This window comes from Budorcas taxicolor, chromosome 18 (genome assembly GCF_023091745.1).
Source record: "Budorcas taxicolor isolate Tak-1 chromosome 18, Takin1.1, whole genome shotgun sequence".
NCBI classification, from domain to species: domain Eukaryota; kingdom Metazoa; phylum Chordata; class Mammalia; order Artiodactyla; family Bovidae; genus Budorcas; species Budorcas taxicolor.
The window spans coordinates 20,881,725-20,898,328 of record NC_068927.1 but is presented as its reverse complement, the minus strand read 5'-3'; the positions used below and the strand labels follow the sequence as shown (position 1 = coordinate 20,898,328).

The 16,604-nt window shown below is 37.1% G+C and overlaps 1 protein-coding gene across 8 annotated transcripts in view; it reads right to left on the bottom strand.

Moving 5' to 3' along the window:
* Positions 1-1,858: 1,858 nt before the first annotated feature.
* The window catches only part of CYLD (CYLD lysine 63 deubiquitinase), a 62,536-nt gene continuing 47,790 nt past the window's right edge, over positions 1,859-16,604 (bottom strand). For 6 of the 8 annotated variants that reach the window (XM_052655452.1, XM_052655447.1, XM_052655451.1 and 3 more), the window contains 7 exons: positions 16,108-16,199; positions 15,227-15,293; positions 7,005-7,137; positions 5,957-6,065; positions 4,771-4,889; positions 4,279-4,495; positions 1,859-2,639 (listed from right to left, as the gene is read on the bottom strand). In XM_052655452.1, the coding sequence (XP_052511412.1) occupies positions 2,455-2,639; positions 4,279-4,495; positions 4,771-4,889; positions 5,957-6,065; positions 7,005-7,137; positions 15,227-15,293; positions 16,108-16,199 (922 nt within the window). In that variant the 3' untranslated portion in view covers positions 1,859-2,454. The remainder of the gene's footprint in view (positions 2,640-4,278; positions 4,496-4,770; positions 4,890-5,956; positions 6,066-7,004; positions 7,138-15,226; positions 15,294-16,107; positions 16,200-16,604) is intronic. The other 2 variants (XM_052655455.1, XM_052655454.1) reach the window with 2 other exon arrangements.

The window sequence follows — 16,604 nt, the reverse complement described above, 5'->3', positions numbered from 1 at the left end:
GTACTTCCAGTTTTACAAAACATTCTTTTGTGGTTGGAGTCAAACTCCTTCATAAAGCTGATAGCAATGCGCTGAACACATTATGAAATGGGTGCGCTCCCTCCCCCCCTCCCATATATATAAATTCTCACACACAAACACACACGTGTGTATTCAATGGAGGTGGGGGAACATGACTTGTTTTATAAATAAGATGATTTTACTATATTGCCATCTTGATTGTACATAGGATATGGAAGAAAGGATAACAGAAACATTTAAAAGACCAACAGAAAAATATGAAATAAAATTTAAGGCTAAAAATTAAGTAAGTCGACAGGCACATGAGTCACTGGTGCCACACAGCCCAGCCCTGCCTGTGCCCGCCTGACACACAGGGCTCTGCGGGAGCAGCAACAAGAAAGGACTGCTGATGGGGTGTGGGGGGCGGTGCTGGAGAGGGGACACCAGGGCCTGGAAGGACCCTTACCTCTAGAGGAACCATCATAGTGGGCCCTGCATCCCTTTACTGGGTGCTCCCTCCCCAGCTAATATTAAAAGAACATGAAGCTCTACTTGAAGAAACTGTCCTAGAAATGGTTTATGGAAGAGGTCCCTCCCACTAGAAAGTGCCTCCACACCCTACCCACGGGAAATAAGCGTACAACCCCACAAGTCCTCTTCAAGTCTTCTGCCATGAGGAGCTGAGCAGGACTAACCTTCAACTTGTGTTTTAATTTTTACAGGAAAGGAACTGTCTTCTCTTAATTTTAACTGTTAAATCCAGTCTTACCTAGATATAGAGTCCTAATCATTTCTCTAGAGAGCCTTTTAAAATCACATTGATAAGCTCCTACATCCATGTATTCATCCAACACGTACTGATTAAGGGGTGACTGGACTTGTGGAAAGTCAAGGCTAGAGGGAACCTTAGGCACCTTGCCCCCCAGGCTCCTCATTAACCCCAGGGTGATGGGGTGGGGCTGGTCCCAATCTCTCTGGACCTAGTATTCAGATCACCAGTCACCCAGGTACTGAGCAAAACTTCATGCAAAAGTTATGTACTTTTTTCATTAAAAGTGAAAAAACTATGACAAAACTTTCTGTACATTATGTTTCATAACAATGAATCCTAGCTAATAAATACTAGGAAAATGGAATGACAAAACCAAAGGATAAATGTGACTTTAAAAAGAAATAATTGCAGGGTTTGCAAAGATTCTTTCCCTTCTTTTGGACATTCAGTGTTTTATGAAGTCATATGCTAGACACACATGACAACCTCTGCCTTTCCATGCAATTAGGAAGTCATTCCACAGACACCATTGCCACATAACACATCCCACAGCACTGACACGGACAACCTATGCTGCTAGTGTACAACAGATACACACTACAGGTATTAGCTACGAAAACATCCATTTTCTACTTATTGAATCAGGAGGAAGGCAAAGCTGCTGCTAACATTTCAATAAAATATCTGGTTCGTAACTGTCATTATCTCAAGGGATATCAGACTGAACTTAATGCGGGGACTGATCTAAGTTCTAGATGGTCTTATCTAAGATAGTAGAGGTTGAGACAGCCAATACATCTCTTCAGAGAAATTTCAATGAGTGATTCTATATGACCAATTCATTTTCCTATTAACCTTATATTTGTATAGGAATATATTTATCACCTGAACTCTTTAATAAAATTTACTGTACCCCACTGCATAATAGAGTCTTTAAAAAAGAAAAGAAAGCTGTTAGCTGACAGTTCCTACTATGAATGGAGAGCTTCAATTGCTGTATATGTGAATACCCCAGGAAAACTACATCAAAAATGGACATTTCATGACAAAAATCACTCATTTATCTCAAAACCAGAACAAATAGAAAACACCATTGAGGAAATTTAAATACTTTTGTGACCACTACCACAGAAACACAGAAACTCAGATTGCAGACATGCAGGAATCGGCACTAGAAAGGGAAGAATTAACAAATCAAACTCAAAACAACTTTAATCACTGGATTGAAAGTAGACTCAATAAAACCAAAGTATATCCTCCTCAAGGCAACAATTAGCTACAAAGGAAAAATGATTTCATAATCTTGGTCCATAAAGAAGACACATTTATTTACATTCTCAATGGACTAAAAGAGGTTTTAAACTGTCACAATTAAAATTTTATGCTTCCAAAAATATCTTATGATCAATGCACTTAACTTAAAGCTTCAGGTATTAATAACTTCATTTAGACTTCTTAAAAAACCAACACAAACATACTTTCTAGAGTGCAAAATGCTTATTAAATACTTCAGTAACACAAAAGCAATTTATTTTTAAACGCAGGAATCCTGCGTTGAAGGATCATCACCACAAAGACATCCATTGCCGGCAATGGACGCTGAACAGAACTGCCAGCTCAAGTGAGATGCAACGTGAAAACTGTGTGTCTGATTTCTGCACCCGTCCAGATGACCCTGTTTATTTGTACAGACTCATGGTTGGACTCTGGTACATGCACATATATGCATCACAGAGAAGTCTTCGTGCACAGCCTTGGATTCTTCTGGAGTCCAAGGAATGCAGATCATCGAGAGACATTTTCAAGTACTCTCCTACTTCTGGGCATGGGGTAACTTGAGGAATGTTGAAGCCATTCTGACCACCTATAGAGAAAAGGAAGAGCCGTATTGAGGGCAGTGAAGTTATAAACACTTTCGCTGCCCTGCCCCACCAAAGTAACTTTAAAATTCTGTAATTTAGTTAACACTAATTTCCAGGATCAGAAAAACCTCATTTTACTTCTGATTTCTAGAAGTCCTCTGTTTAATTCTTGACAGTCTCACTTCTTGGTTTCTGAAAGGATTCTGGGACCAACAGTGAATATAATTGGTCAAAAGATATATATCCTGAGAAAAGTACAAAATCTACTTCCCAGGTTTCTCGGTGCATTCAGTCAAGCAATAATGTCACCTACACATGTGCACACACATTCAACTCTTCACATTCCCAAACCCCTTCCTGGACACAAGCACCCCTGTTTGCTTTACCATAAGCCTGGCCAGTTTAGAGCAGATCTAGTAGCTTAAAGTACATCTAGTAAAATGAATACTATTTTATTCCCCTAAGTTTAAAAAACATATTTGTGTAACTCTATCAAGGTTCTGTTTCACGTTTCATTAGACAGCATGAGGATATAAGGCATGGTTTTAGGGACCCCAGGAAAGGTTCTTCTGCTTTAGCCTCCCAATGGCTTTCCTAAAAATATCTGGAACACCTGTGCTTTTGAATTTCATGCTTAAATGCAAATTTTAACTGGGCTAGGGACATATTTACAGATGGAGCTGTGCTATATCAAATGTCTGAATGCTGAGAAAATGTTGAGAACCCATGAGGCAGAGCTTGGGCATCTGATCAAGAGGCGGCCACAAGGGGACGTCCTAGGTCACTAGGGGACCACACCAGAAGACTTGGGTCCTGGAGTGTGAGAGTGGCTAAAGGAAAAACGGGGTATGGAAGAACTGGAGGGATATGGAAGTCATATTCCCACAACTTTGCCTAGGGCTGATCCTAATCTGTAAACTCCATACAGGCAGGAGTACAGCTGTTTTGACAACTGCTTCATTTTTGAAACCTACTAGAGCCCTGGGCACTTCACATGCACTCATTAGGTATTTGTTAAATAATGACTAAACATCCTAGAAAGCAGCCTAGAAGGTGCAGTATATTCCCCAGTTCAGGAAGAAAGACATACATAGAATAAGCTTATTTTTCCAAAGAAGACATTTACTTCTATTCTTAGCTTTGTCATTTAGAAGACACATGGTTTAGTATATAAAAGAACATAAGCACTGAATTTAGAAAGACTGAATTAAATACATGCTCTGAGACCTGAGGCACCTTAAATCTCAGCTTTAGTAAGACAAAAACAGGAACCACTCCCATTTTGCAAGGATTTAGGTAAATGACCTAAAGTCCCTTCCAGAGAGCTTGGCACAGAAGTACTTAAGAAATGATGACTACAGTACAGAAAATGAGAGGAGCTCAAAAGTCAAGGACAACAAAGTAGAAATAAAAACTCTCAGCCTTAAAGGAAAAAAATCTGATTCTTTTTTTTTTTTTAAAGACTCTATGCATGTCAAACTATCACAACAACACTATTTCTTAGTTTCGTAGCAAGGCTGCTAATGCATCACCAAGATAATCCTGAACACTGTTTTGTTACTCAGAACAGGCTAGCCCACTACAACTATCCCACTACAAACTCAAATATAGCCCCATGTGGAAGAAAGGTCTGTAAAGTACCATCCCGATCAGCCATGCTGTCGAAGAATAGCCAGGCAGAGTCGTCTTTCCCGTACTTCACAAAAGCGACATAGTGGCTTGTTTCTATGCAGAGGACAGCAAATAACTCCATCTTCTGGCAGGGGATGCAGCCGTGTCTCCAGTCCCAGTCAGGCAGATCTTTGGGAAGTGACACTGGGTTGTATTTATGATTCAGCCTCTTGGGATGAAGGTGGACCTATAGCAGAACATGAAAAGAAAGCCATTAAGGAGCCAAACTCAATGTTTGAAGGGAATGGACTTCACTTACTCTAATGGAATATGTCCCTATAAACGGCAACTGAGTACCCCATGGAAATCCATCAAATAAAGAGAAGAAGCATACCCCTTAATTACGAATTTTTTTAAGTTAATTATGATTTTGAAAACTTTTCAAAACCTGAAATCTGGTTCAACTACAAATGATTTATTATTTGTTATTTATTAATATCCATTAAGTGAAGTCAAACTTACTTGAGCATTGCAGGTTTTACAAAACTGCTTGATTTTGCCAGCTGAGATGTCAGGGTCATCATAGCATTCTCTACACTCATACATCGCAAGCCCTCCACATATCCGGCACTGCCTGGGGGCTGGAAAGGGTGGGGTGTGGGGGAGTTAAGGGGTCTTTTACAATGCATTCTTTTATTTTAAAAGATTAAAAAGAAAAATTAAGTTTTAAAAAGGATAATGCTCATGGACTCAATAAAGTCTATCCCTCCCCATAAAGTATAAATTGGATTTCCTAGGATTCAGAACATTTTTAAAGACATTTTCTCTGACCAAATGACTTAAAAAAAAAAACACTCTAGAGTGTTCCTCCTGATTATAAAACTTCTACTGATGAATGTGCTAAGACACAAGAGAACATACAGAAGAAAACTGAAAGCATCTACAATTTCAGTTAGCAAGAGATAACCACTCTTGTAATTTCTCTTATAACTTTATATCTGCATACTTAACATAACTCAGTGTGTGTGTGTGTGTGTGTGTAGCTCCTCTTGTAGACAATATCAACATACTTTTTCACTTAACATTACATCATGACCACTTTCATAGAAAACTGGTCTTCAAAAACATGAATTTGAATAGCAGTACTTATGCTGTACAGATACACTGTAATTCACTTAACTACTCTCGTTTAGTTAACATATAGAGTGCTTCTAATTTCTTATTCATAAATATATTTGCATATGAAATCTTGATTTACATGTCTGGTTTTTTTCAGAACAAATTTCTAGTGTAATATTTCCAAGCTCTTCAGACAGCAAACTGTCTTTAAGAAAACTTGTATCCTGTTAGACTCATTCCGGAGAAGACAATGGCACCCCACTCCAGTACTCTTGCCTGGAAAATCCCATGGACGGAGGAGCCTGGTAGGCTGCAGTCCAAGGAGTCGCTAAGAGTCGGACACAGCTAAGTGACTTCACTTTCACTTTTCACCTTCATGCATTGGAAAAGGAAATGGAAACCCACTCCAGTGTTCTTGCCTGGAGAATCCCAGGGACGGGAGAGCCTGGTGAGCTGCCGTCTATGGGGTCGCACAGAGTCGGACACGACTGAAGCAACTTAGCAGCAGTTAGCAGACTCATATTCACAATTAATGTGAATGACCTGATAGACTATTGTTGAAAAACAAACTAAAAAATCTTATACTTACTGTCTTCAAGTAAATCTGTTATATTTAGTTCCAGAGAAGGAAAAATTTTTTTAAATAGTTTAAAGTCTTTTCCAAATCGAGGCATCTGAATAATCAGACATGATGGTGCCTTAAAAAAAAAAAAAAGGATATATATAATTTTAGAATCAAAACACTGATAAATTTCCCTGAAATTCCCCCAAAATAGTCATGGTTGTCAAACCAAGAAGTGGTTCCACCATAACATGGATGGCCTGTAAAATGGGATCTGCATGTGAACACAGCATGAAGGCAGAGCACCAAAGAGCCACAAGCCTCAAGTAGTCCAAGATGTATGGACACGTGGACACACAGGTCCGGCAGTTCAACCACCTGGGGTCTCAAAGAATATGATGACTGTGCAGAGTAACATTCTACTTTGGGTTTATATTTTTCAAAAGGTTTCAGAAAAATTGTTTTTGCAAGTATAATTAAGAAATTCATCACTGAAGGACACTATTCCTTATATTTCAACAAATAAATAATGGTAGCTATTAAGGTTTTATCAGAACAACCCTTTAAAAATGGATACAATGAAAATGAGCCACAGTGTGTGCTACTAAGATCATGAAGATGGTCAGTAAAAGAAAAGTAAATTATATTACTTATTCATTTATAATAAATGAGTTTTGTCTTTCATTGACAGAGGAAAAGTAAACCTTCCTTTGGATGATATGCTTAAGCAAACTATTAAATTGGATAAAATGTGAAATTGGGTGAAATGACAACAGAAACCCTCACAATCTTTTTTGCTCTAAGCTACTTAAATGTTTTCAAGTTACAAATCAGATTGACATTTTCTTTGGCACCAAAAATCTAAAAAGTTCAATCTTAGTATTGTCTACTAAGTTCAATTTAAAGTATTTTCTACAAGGACAAAGTTGAAGCATGGCATAATTTTTAAATTTGTGTTAACAGTTTGTGTTTATAACTGTTCTCAGTGTGTTAAAAGTAATAGTTATTGAAGTAACGGTTTTCTTAAGAAGCCTAAGGACTTGAATATAAAATATAGTAAGTAATTATCACATACCTCAGCAAATTTCAGGTTACTGTTGATAAAAGACCATTCTAATAACTGCTGAATTGTAGGAACTCCAACTTTCTCATTTTTTTCCATAAAAATTTGATAGAAGTAACAATCTTGTACTTTTTGACCTGCTGATCTAAAAATATGCAGGAAAAAGCCAGATAATTTACTTATGAAATGCATCAGAAAGTGAAGTGGTTCTAGGGGCATTTGAGAACACAAAAACTATTGAGAACAGAAATCTGCAACTCTGACAGTCAGAACAACAGGGATAAAGACAATCATTTAGATAAAATAATTAAATGTACTTGTGCATAAGAACTTACAAATTATTTATTTTAGTTTTCATACTGAAAGTTTCCTTAGTGATTAGGAGAAAAATAATGTAATAACATCTGCAATCAAAAAGCACTTGTGAATAATGATAACCAGAAGCTAATATCATTGGTTCAACTTTACTGTTCAAAGCTAGAAAACAGTAAATTGCATTTAATGCCTTTAACAGGAAAGTCAGTTCATACATGGCTGAATGGGACAAACCCTTAGAGACCTTCCAGATGGTCTAAAGACCTTCGAGACCTTTAGAAATTTTTAATTTCTAAAATGAAGGCCCTGAGATCAGGTGAAGGATCATCCTTCCCAGCAAGTCAAAAGCAGAGCCAGGTGTAAAACCCAGGTAAAACAACTGCTCACTATTCTCTGCACTATTAGATGGTCACTCATTTATTCAACAAGCACCAAGTTAGGACCCACTGTATGCAAATCTCAGTGTTACCTTACATATTTTCCCTTCTAAATATTTTTACTAGAATGCATGAAAATTCAAGACTAACTGTACCAAAAGAATCAATAATCTTTAAATTTACTACTTACCCTTTTTAGCAGAATTTCTGGGCATAGAATCAGGCAGTTTATAATCAGATTTATGAGTAGATTTCAAGATTTTTAGGGAAAAATATTAACATACACACTAATCTCAGAAACCCTGTTTCCCAAAGCAACTTATACCCTGAAATAAAGACAACTTATTTGGTAACAAAGTAGAAATTCTTGAGAATCCACGACAAAAAAAAAAAAGATAACCAAAAAATCTGAAGGTTATGCTGTACCAGTATTTTAATCTATTATTGATGACAATAAAATGCCAGCATTTTTCTGTGAGAGTCAAAAAGCATTAAAAAGAATCAACAGGTAACAGAAAAAATAAGACTGGAAACAAAGAAAGCAGAAGTAGTAGAGGTGAGCAGTTACAAAACTCAGAAATATTAATAGTAATAAACGAGAGGGATGGTGGTTGGAGGGAGCACAGAGAGGCAAACATGAGATGGGAATCAAAAATGAGGATGTAATACCAACAGCTTTGTGATATTTGGACAGAAAACGAGAGGAGGAGGGGAGTGGCAACCACGCACACCTCATAACTGAAGTTCTAGAAGATTAATAATATCCTAGGGTGATTAGCTCATCACTGAGAAACACATATATAAGAATTAGAGCAAAATTGATGGTATTGTACAAAACCACACACCTTACATTTCTGTTTATCACCACCCCCCCCCCCAAAAAAAAACTAAGAGCAGAAGGATACAAATGTTGTATTAACTTTAAAAGAAAACAGATGTCTAGGGAGGAGATAAAAGTATTCACAGGTTTGTAGGTCTATCTTTGTAACACAGACCATAGTGGGTAGTTGACTCAAATTTTTTATAGATTCTGGATTATCTAGTAATAAGAATTCCCAGTTCGGAAGTTGCTGTATAATACAGGGAGCTCAACCTGATGTTCTGTGATGACCAAGAGGGGTGGGTGGTGGTGGAGGGAGTGGGAGGGAGGCTCAAGAAGAAGAGGATATATGTATACATATAGCTGATTATATAGGACGATCCCCTGGAGGAGGACATGGCAACCCACTTCAGTATTCTTGCCTGGAGAATCCCATGGACAGAGGAGCCTGGTGGGCTACAGTCCATAGGATCACAAAGAGTCAGACATGACTGAGCAACTTAGGGCACACACGCAGTTGATTCACGCTGTATGGCAGAAACCAACACAACACTGTAAAGCAATTATACTTCAATCAAACATTTAAAAAATAAAAGAAGAATCCCCAGTTCTATGGTTCTATAGTAAGAGTTATTTAATAGTACAACCTGAAGATTCCCTTATATCTGCTTCCTGATGCTGATTTTTTCCATTATTTTTCCTGGAGTGCTTCACCTCTATCCACTAGATTCTCCCCTTGGTGGCTATAACTTCAGTTTCACTCTAGCACCCCCCACACAATTAGTTATTGCTACTGTTTTTAAGTATGAAAGCTTGATATATCTACCTTTACCAATTTCTTGCTTGACTTTCTTGTTTCTTGCATAACATTCCCTTATTCTAAATTTGGTTTTATGTTACTAAAGTATACCTTGTAATAAGTCTCTGACTGGTAATTTAGTCCTGTTTCTTTCTGCTCAGGAATTTTGTGCATCTTTTTTCTTAGAATTTAAGTGTGTCAAAAGTTCTGTAAAATCTTCAGTTATTATCTCTCAAACTGTTGCTGCTTCCCTAATCTCTAGTGATTCCTCTGAGAACTACAATTGGAATTTGTCTTTCATGTCTCTCTTCTTTGTTTTTATCCTTTACTTTTTATAACTCTGTCCCTTTGGGCTACATTCTAGGTAAGTTCTTCAGATCTATCTTCTAAATGAGCAGTTCTCTCTTTAGTTGTGCATACTGCCTTCAGTGAGGCATCCTCTCCCAGCCATATCTATATGGCTATACTATTATTGTATTTAGTTCTTTCTATTCAGTTTCTAATTGTGTACTGGTATCACACTGCTTTAATGTCTGTTGTGCTATCTTTATAGCTTATAATAGAATTGTTTTTAAAAAACACTATAATGTTTTCACATCTTATAGAGATTTCTAAAATTGTTTTACAGCATTCCAAAGCGGGGGGGGGGGGGGGAGTTAAGATCTTGATTATGTACAAATTATTTTATAAAAATTAACATGTTAAACTTATTTAATCTTTCTACTTAAATATAATCTTTCTCACTAATTAAACAAATCACTTTTTAGCTCTGGACAACTTTTTTAAAAATCTATCTCAATAAAATTGATTTCTTAGAATTTTATACTTTCATGAAGCATGGAATTATCCCTTCTTCATATTTGCTAGTGACAAACAAATACAATTGATTTCTCCATGATTTTATTCTACATGGCCAAATTACAAATTTTTGTGTTAATACTACAATTTCTTCAATTCTCTAGGATTTTCTAGGTATACATATGTGCATGCTAAGTCACTTCAGTCATGTCCTACTCCTGTGACCTTATGGACTCTAGTCTGCCAGGCTCCTCTGTCCATGAGATTCTCCAGGCAAGAATACTGGAGTGGGTTGCCATGTCCCCCTCCAGGGAATCTTCCCAACCCAAGGATCAAATCTGCATCTCTTATATCTTCTGCATTGGCAGGCAAGTTCTTTACCACTAGTACCACCTGGGAAGCCCAGGTATACATATAGTTATCACCGTATTTGAAGAGATGATAAATATATTCTGTCTTATTTCATTAGCCAGAACTTCCAAAACATTATCAAATTATAACTGCAGTTATTGTCCATCAACCCTTCCTTCCTTTCTTTTTACTCATTAACTCAACATTGGCATCAAAGAAAATCACTTGAGACACTGAGATGAGTAAGAATCCTTATCTGTGTTAGCTTTTAAGGAAGTGCAACCTCAAAAATGACAGAATGATCTCAGCTGTTTCCAAGGCAAACTATTTAACATCATCATTTTAATCCAAGTCTATGCCCTAAGCAGTAATGCCAAAGAAGCTGAAGTCAAACGGTTCTATGAAGACCTACAAGACCTTCTAGAACTAACGCCAAAAAAAGATGTCCTTTTCATCATAGGCAATTGGAATGCAAAAGGAGAAAGTCAAGAGATAGCTTAGAGTTAACAGGCAAGTTTGGCATTAGGGTACAAGATGAAGCAGGGCAAAGGCTAACAGAGTTTTGTCAAGAGAACACACTAGTTATAGCAAACACCCTCTTCCAACAACACAAGAGACGACTCTACACATGGACATCACCAGATGGTCAATACCGAAATCAGACTGATTAAATTCTTTGCAGCCGAAGATGGAGAAGGTCTATGCTGTCAGCAAAAACAAGACCTGGAGCTGACTATGGTCAGCTCCTTATTGCAAAATTCAGGCTTAAACTGAAGAAAAGTAGGGAAAACCACTAGGCCATTCAAGTATGACCTAAGTCAAATCCATTATGACTATATAGTGGAGGTGATGATTCAAGGGATTAGATCTGGTAAACAGAGTGCCTGAAGACCTGTGGACAGAAGTTCGTAACACTGTACAAGAAGTGGTGACCAAAACCATCCTAAAGAACTATACAAAAAGGTCTTAATGACCTGGACAACCAAGATGGTGTGATGACTCACCTATAGCCAGACATCTGGAGTATGGAATCATGTGGGTCTTAGGTAGTGTTTGTACAATCAAAGCTAATAGAGGTGATGGATTCCAGCTGAGCTATTTCAAATCCCAAAGGATGATGCTGTTAAAGCGCTGCACTCAATATGCCAGCAAATTTGGAAAATTCAGCAGTGGCCACAGGACTGGAAAAGGTCAGTTTTCATTCCGGTCCCTGCCGGGAGCCAGCATGGGAGATCCCACCCATGACAAGGTCATGCGGAAAGGCCTGATGGGCAAGGGGAGTCAGGCTTCAGGGGTTCCCCTGGGTTTTCCTGAGCATCTACCCCAAAACCAAAATCTGTCTGTTAACTGTCTGCTATACTATACTCTTCTGACATTACCACCTTTTCTCTGGAAAGAGTTAATTCAGAGCTGCAGTTAACAGTCTCCTGCATATAAAAAGAATGTCTCGGCTTAAAACCCCTTTGATGGCTTTCTAATCTATCTGACCAGTCTGCTTTAAACTTGTGGATTGTTTACAGCCCCCAACAATGAGAGGCACGAAGCTTAAAACATCTTAAAGATACAGAGCCTTTTGGAGCTAAGAATTAGTTTTGTGAAGAGTTTGTTGAGTTAATGTTTGCCACCAGGCCTCCATATCCTTTATCTTTTAGGCACCTGGGAGGATATTAATCAATGTAAACGGATGCAGAAATAGGAATACAGAAGTTTTGATATTAGCAATACTAGACTTTTGAGTTAATTAATTTTCTCTTTGTTATAAATCACTGTACTCCTTTTACTTGTTATAAATTGTTGTATTCTTGCTATGTAATAATGTAACTTTATTTAGTGCTTTCTGAGAGTGGCACCAGATTTTGGGAAGAACAACAAAAATAAGTCTTCTGGTTGACAAACCCTTATCAGAAAAGGGCCGTAAAATGTTAATTGGCCTTTTGGCCAGAAGATGATGTAAATCACCTAAAACTTGTGTATACAACTAGGTATGCAGAGAGAAAGCCTGGTCTCGATAAGAGTGAGGGCTGCTGATGCTGCATAATTTTATATTATCCATTGATCTCTATGTACAAAAAAAGGTATAAAAGGCCTTTCCAGACAATAGAGGTGGGGCCAGTCATTGGAAAGACTGGTTTACCCCATGTCTTCTTTTCTTACTCTATTTTCTGGCTGAATTCCCATCTGGGGCGTGGAGGCTCGCCATGTCTACTTACTTGCCCCAGCTTCTAAGATCTGTGAGAGAGGGAGCCCAAGGCGGGGCACCCTCCGATATTCAAACGGGCGCCAGTGGCCTAACGTAGATGGTGCAAATCTCTTGTCCTGAGATTTTATTGGTTCTCCATGTAAACCAAATTATTCAGCCTCTTTTCTCCACTAAATTTTCCTACTACACTATTTCTTCCTAATCTCTCTTTATATTTCTAATTAAATAAATAAGTTTTCCTCACCTACGCCATCTTCCCTTCGAATTCCCTGGATCCACCAGTGCAGGACCCCAGCAAGTGCCAAAGAAAGGCAATGCCAAAACACATTCAAACTACCGTACAATTGCACTCATTTCACATCTGGTAAGGTTATACTCAAAATCCTTCAAGCAGTTTCAACAGTATGTGAACCAAGAACTTCAACATGTACAAGCTGGATTTAGAAAAGGCAGAAGAATCAGAGATCAAAATGCCAACATTTGTCGGCTCATAGAGAAAGCAAGGGAATTCCAGAAAAACATTTATGTTTGCTTCATTGACCATGCTAAAGCTTGTGACTATGTGGATCACAACAAACTGAAAAATTCTCAAACAGATGGATATTCCAGACCACTTTACCCATCTCCTGAGAAACTTGTATGCAGGTCAAGAAGCAATAGTTAGAACTGAATATGGAACAACTGACTGGTTCAAAATAGAGAAAGGAGTACGACAAGGCTGTATATTCTCCCCTACTTATTTAACTTATATGCAGAGTACATTATGTGAAATACTGAGCTGGATGAATCACAAGTTGGAATCAAGATTGTCAGGAGAAGTATCAACAACCTCAGTTCAGTTCAGTCGCTCAGTAGTATCCAATTCTGCAACCCCAGGGACTGCAGCATGCCAGGCCTCCCTGTCCATCACCAACTCCTGGAGCTTACTCAAATTCATGTCCATTGAGTAGGTGATGCCATCCAACCATCTCATCCTCTGTTGCCCCCTTTCCCTCCTGCCTCCAATCTTTCCCAGCATCAAGGTATTTTTAAATGAATCAGTTCTCCTCATCAGGTGGCCAAAGTATTGGAGTTTCAGCTTCAGCATCAGTCCTTCCAAAGAACAGTCAAGACTGATTTCCTTTAGGATGGACTGGTTGGATCTCCTTGCAGTCCAAGGGACTCTCAAGAGACTTCTCCAACACCACAGTTCAAAAGCATCAATCAACAACCTCAGATATGCAGGTAATACCAATCTATTGACAGAAAGTAATGAGGAACTAAAGACTCTTTTGATGAAGGTGAAACAGGAGAGTGAAAAAGCTGGCTTAAAACTCAATATTCAAAAAACTAAGATCATGGCATCTAATCCCATCACTTCATAGCAAACCGAGGGGAAAATGTGGAAGCTGTTACAGATTTTCTTTTCTTGGGCTCTAAAACCACTGAAGATGGTGACTGCAACCATGAAATTAAAAAATACTTGTTCCCTGAAGGAAAGCGATGACAAACCTAGACAGTGTAATGAAAAGCAGAGACATCACTTTGCTGACAGTGGTCCAAACAAAGTTATGGTTTTTCCAATAGTCATGTACAGATGTGAAATCTGGACCACAAAGAAAGCTGAGTGCTGAGGAATTGATGCTTTTGAGATGATTTTGAACTGTGGTGCTGAGAAGACTCCTAAAGAGTCCCCTGGACAGCAAAGAGATCAAAACAGTCAATTCTAAAGGAAATCAACCCTGAATATTCACTGGAAGCACTGATGCTGAAGCTGAAACTCCAATATTTCGACCACCTGATGAGAAGAGCCAAGTCACTGGAAAAGATCCTGAGGCTGGGAAAGACTGAGGCAAAAGGAGAAGGGGGCAGCAGAGAGATGGTTAGACAGCACCACCAACTCAAAGGACGTGAATTTGAACATACTCCAGGAGATAGTGGGGGACAGGGAAGCCCAGTGTGCTGCAGTTATGGGGCTGCAGAGTCAGACATGACTTAGCAACTGAACAAGAACAACAAAATAGCATATTAGCAAGATTCTTCAACAAAATAACCCACACTAAAATGTAAAAAGGTCCAGCATTCAACCTGGAAAATTCATCCACTTAGAATATCTCATGAAGAACTTCACTGCATGAAATTCAAGACTTTCATTCAAGATGACAGGGAAAAGACCAAGCTATAAAACTGGAAATAAAAGAGCTAATTTAAAGCTAAATTAATTGAGTGGTGTAGCCAGAAACAGTGCTCCCATCATGTCTGACTGAATTCAAATAAGATTCTCTTTAAAGGATTCATTAATTTAAATTACAAATATATTTATATACAGTATTATAAGAAAATGACTTACAACAGTATTTATTACTGGGGTTAAAATTAAAAGCATAAATTTATATTGGATTTGATCTTCCAGTTAAGTATGATACTATGGAGAAGACTGATTTAAATTAATTTGCAGTGTAGGAACCTAAATATTAGGATCATTAAACAAACGCAATATTAAGTAATCACTAAGAAAATCAATTCTACTGAATGATGGCAGTGGAAATGAGGATTGTCTTTTTTTCCAATGCTTATGTAACAATTTAAAATTACCTGATTTTTAACAGTGGTTCTACTCTTAAAATATGATGAAACAGGATATTCAGGAATTCTTCAGGATCTAGGAGAAGATAAAAAATCAAATAAATCACAGACAAAATTTTTAAACATTCTATTTTTATTTAAAACAGTCATATTCCTATATAGAATTCAATTTCATAATCAATATTATTTCAATGAAAAGAATAGTTCTCAAGTTTTCCTAACAAAAAAAATACAAAGGATATTTAAATGTTATGAGAAAGTATTATGTGCCAAGTTTGTTATAACTTTCTTGCATTTTAAATAATAATTCATATATAGGGAAATAATTTTAATTTGGGGGGGAAGAACTTAACCTTAAGTATGACCTTATTTTTTCTGTTACTTAAATAATTATCAAGACTGTAAATATTAAAGTTGGTTACAATATACTGTTAACACATTCAAAGTCAGGAGTTGAACCTCTGAGGAAATTCATTAGCTAATGAAGAGGTTAAACATTGTCTCTGACCATAATCTTAAATCCTAATCAGTCATTTGTAGCTCACCTAATAACAAGGAAAGCAAAGTGGGAATTGTGGGAAATTCAGCGCAACTCTTCAGCACAGTAAAGAAAACACCTCCAAGTATCATTGCTGGATGGAAATTCTCCTTATGTATTCATAATATACTAAAACCAGTCAGCTTCTTAAAGGGGTTCATTATTTCACATATCACTCATTTTAGAAGAGAGAAAGTATTTATAAAAAGGGAAGAAAATTGTACATCACAAAGGAAAAATTATATTTTAAAATAAAACCCCCAAAACTACACAGATATAACATTTCAGCCAATAATTTAGCATTTATGCCTTGAAGTTATTTTTAAAGCAAATCCTATAAATCAAAAGTCACCTTTTTCTTCAGAGGTAAATCCTGATGCAGCCTCAACTTTTTCAAGTATCTTCCTCAGTTTCATAATCTTTGTTGCACATACATATCCATATCTGTTAGTAAAAAACTATTAATTCTAGCATACATATTAAATTAATATAATATTTTACTGAAGTATATAGTTGGTTTACAATGAGCATAACACATTTTAATAATCATGTTATTTCTTACATAAATCTAGTGTCATAAATCAATATGCTTATAAGTATTTTTTAAAATACAATTATAAGCTGCTTCTTGAGGTTTAAAAATTTTGAAATAACTATTATACAGTAATAAAAGAAAAAATAATTTTAATTTATGATGACTGTTTTCTCTATGTCCTTAAGGAATTAAAACATTTACTTTACAAAATAGAATATACAATTTTGAGAGAAAGTCCTTTTAATACTAAAGGATGAAATAGCTACCAAGGGAAATGGAAAAGGGCAGTCATAAGAAAGTGAAATTCTAAAATC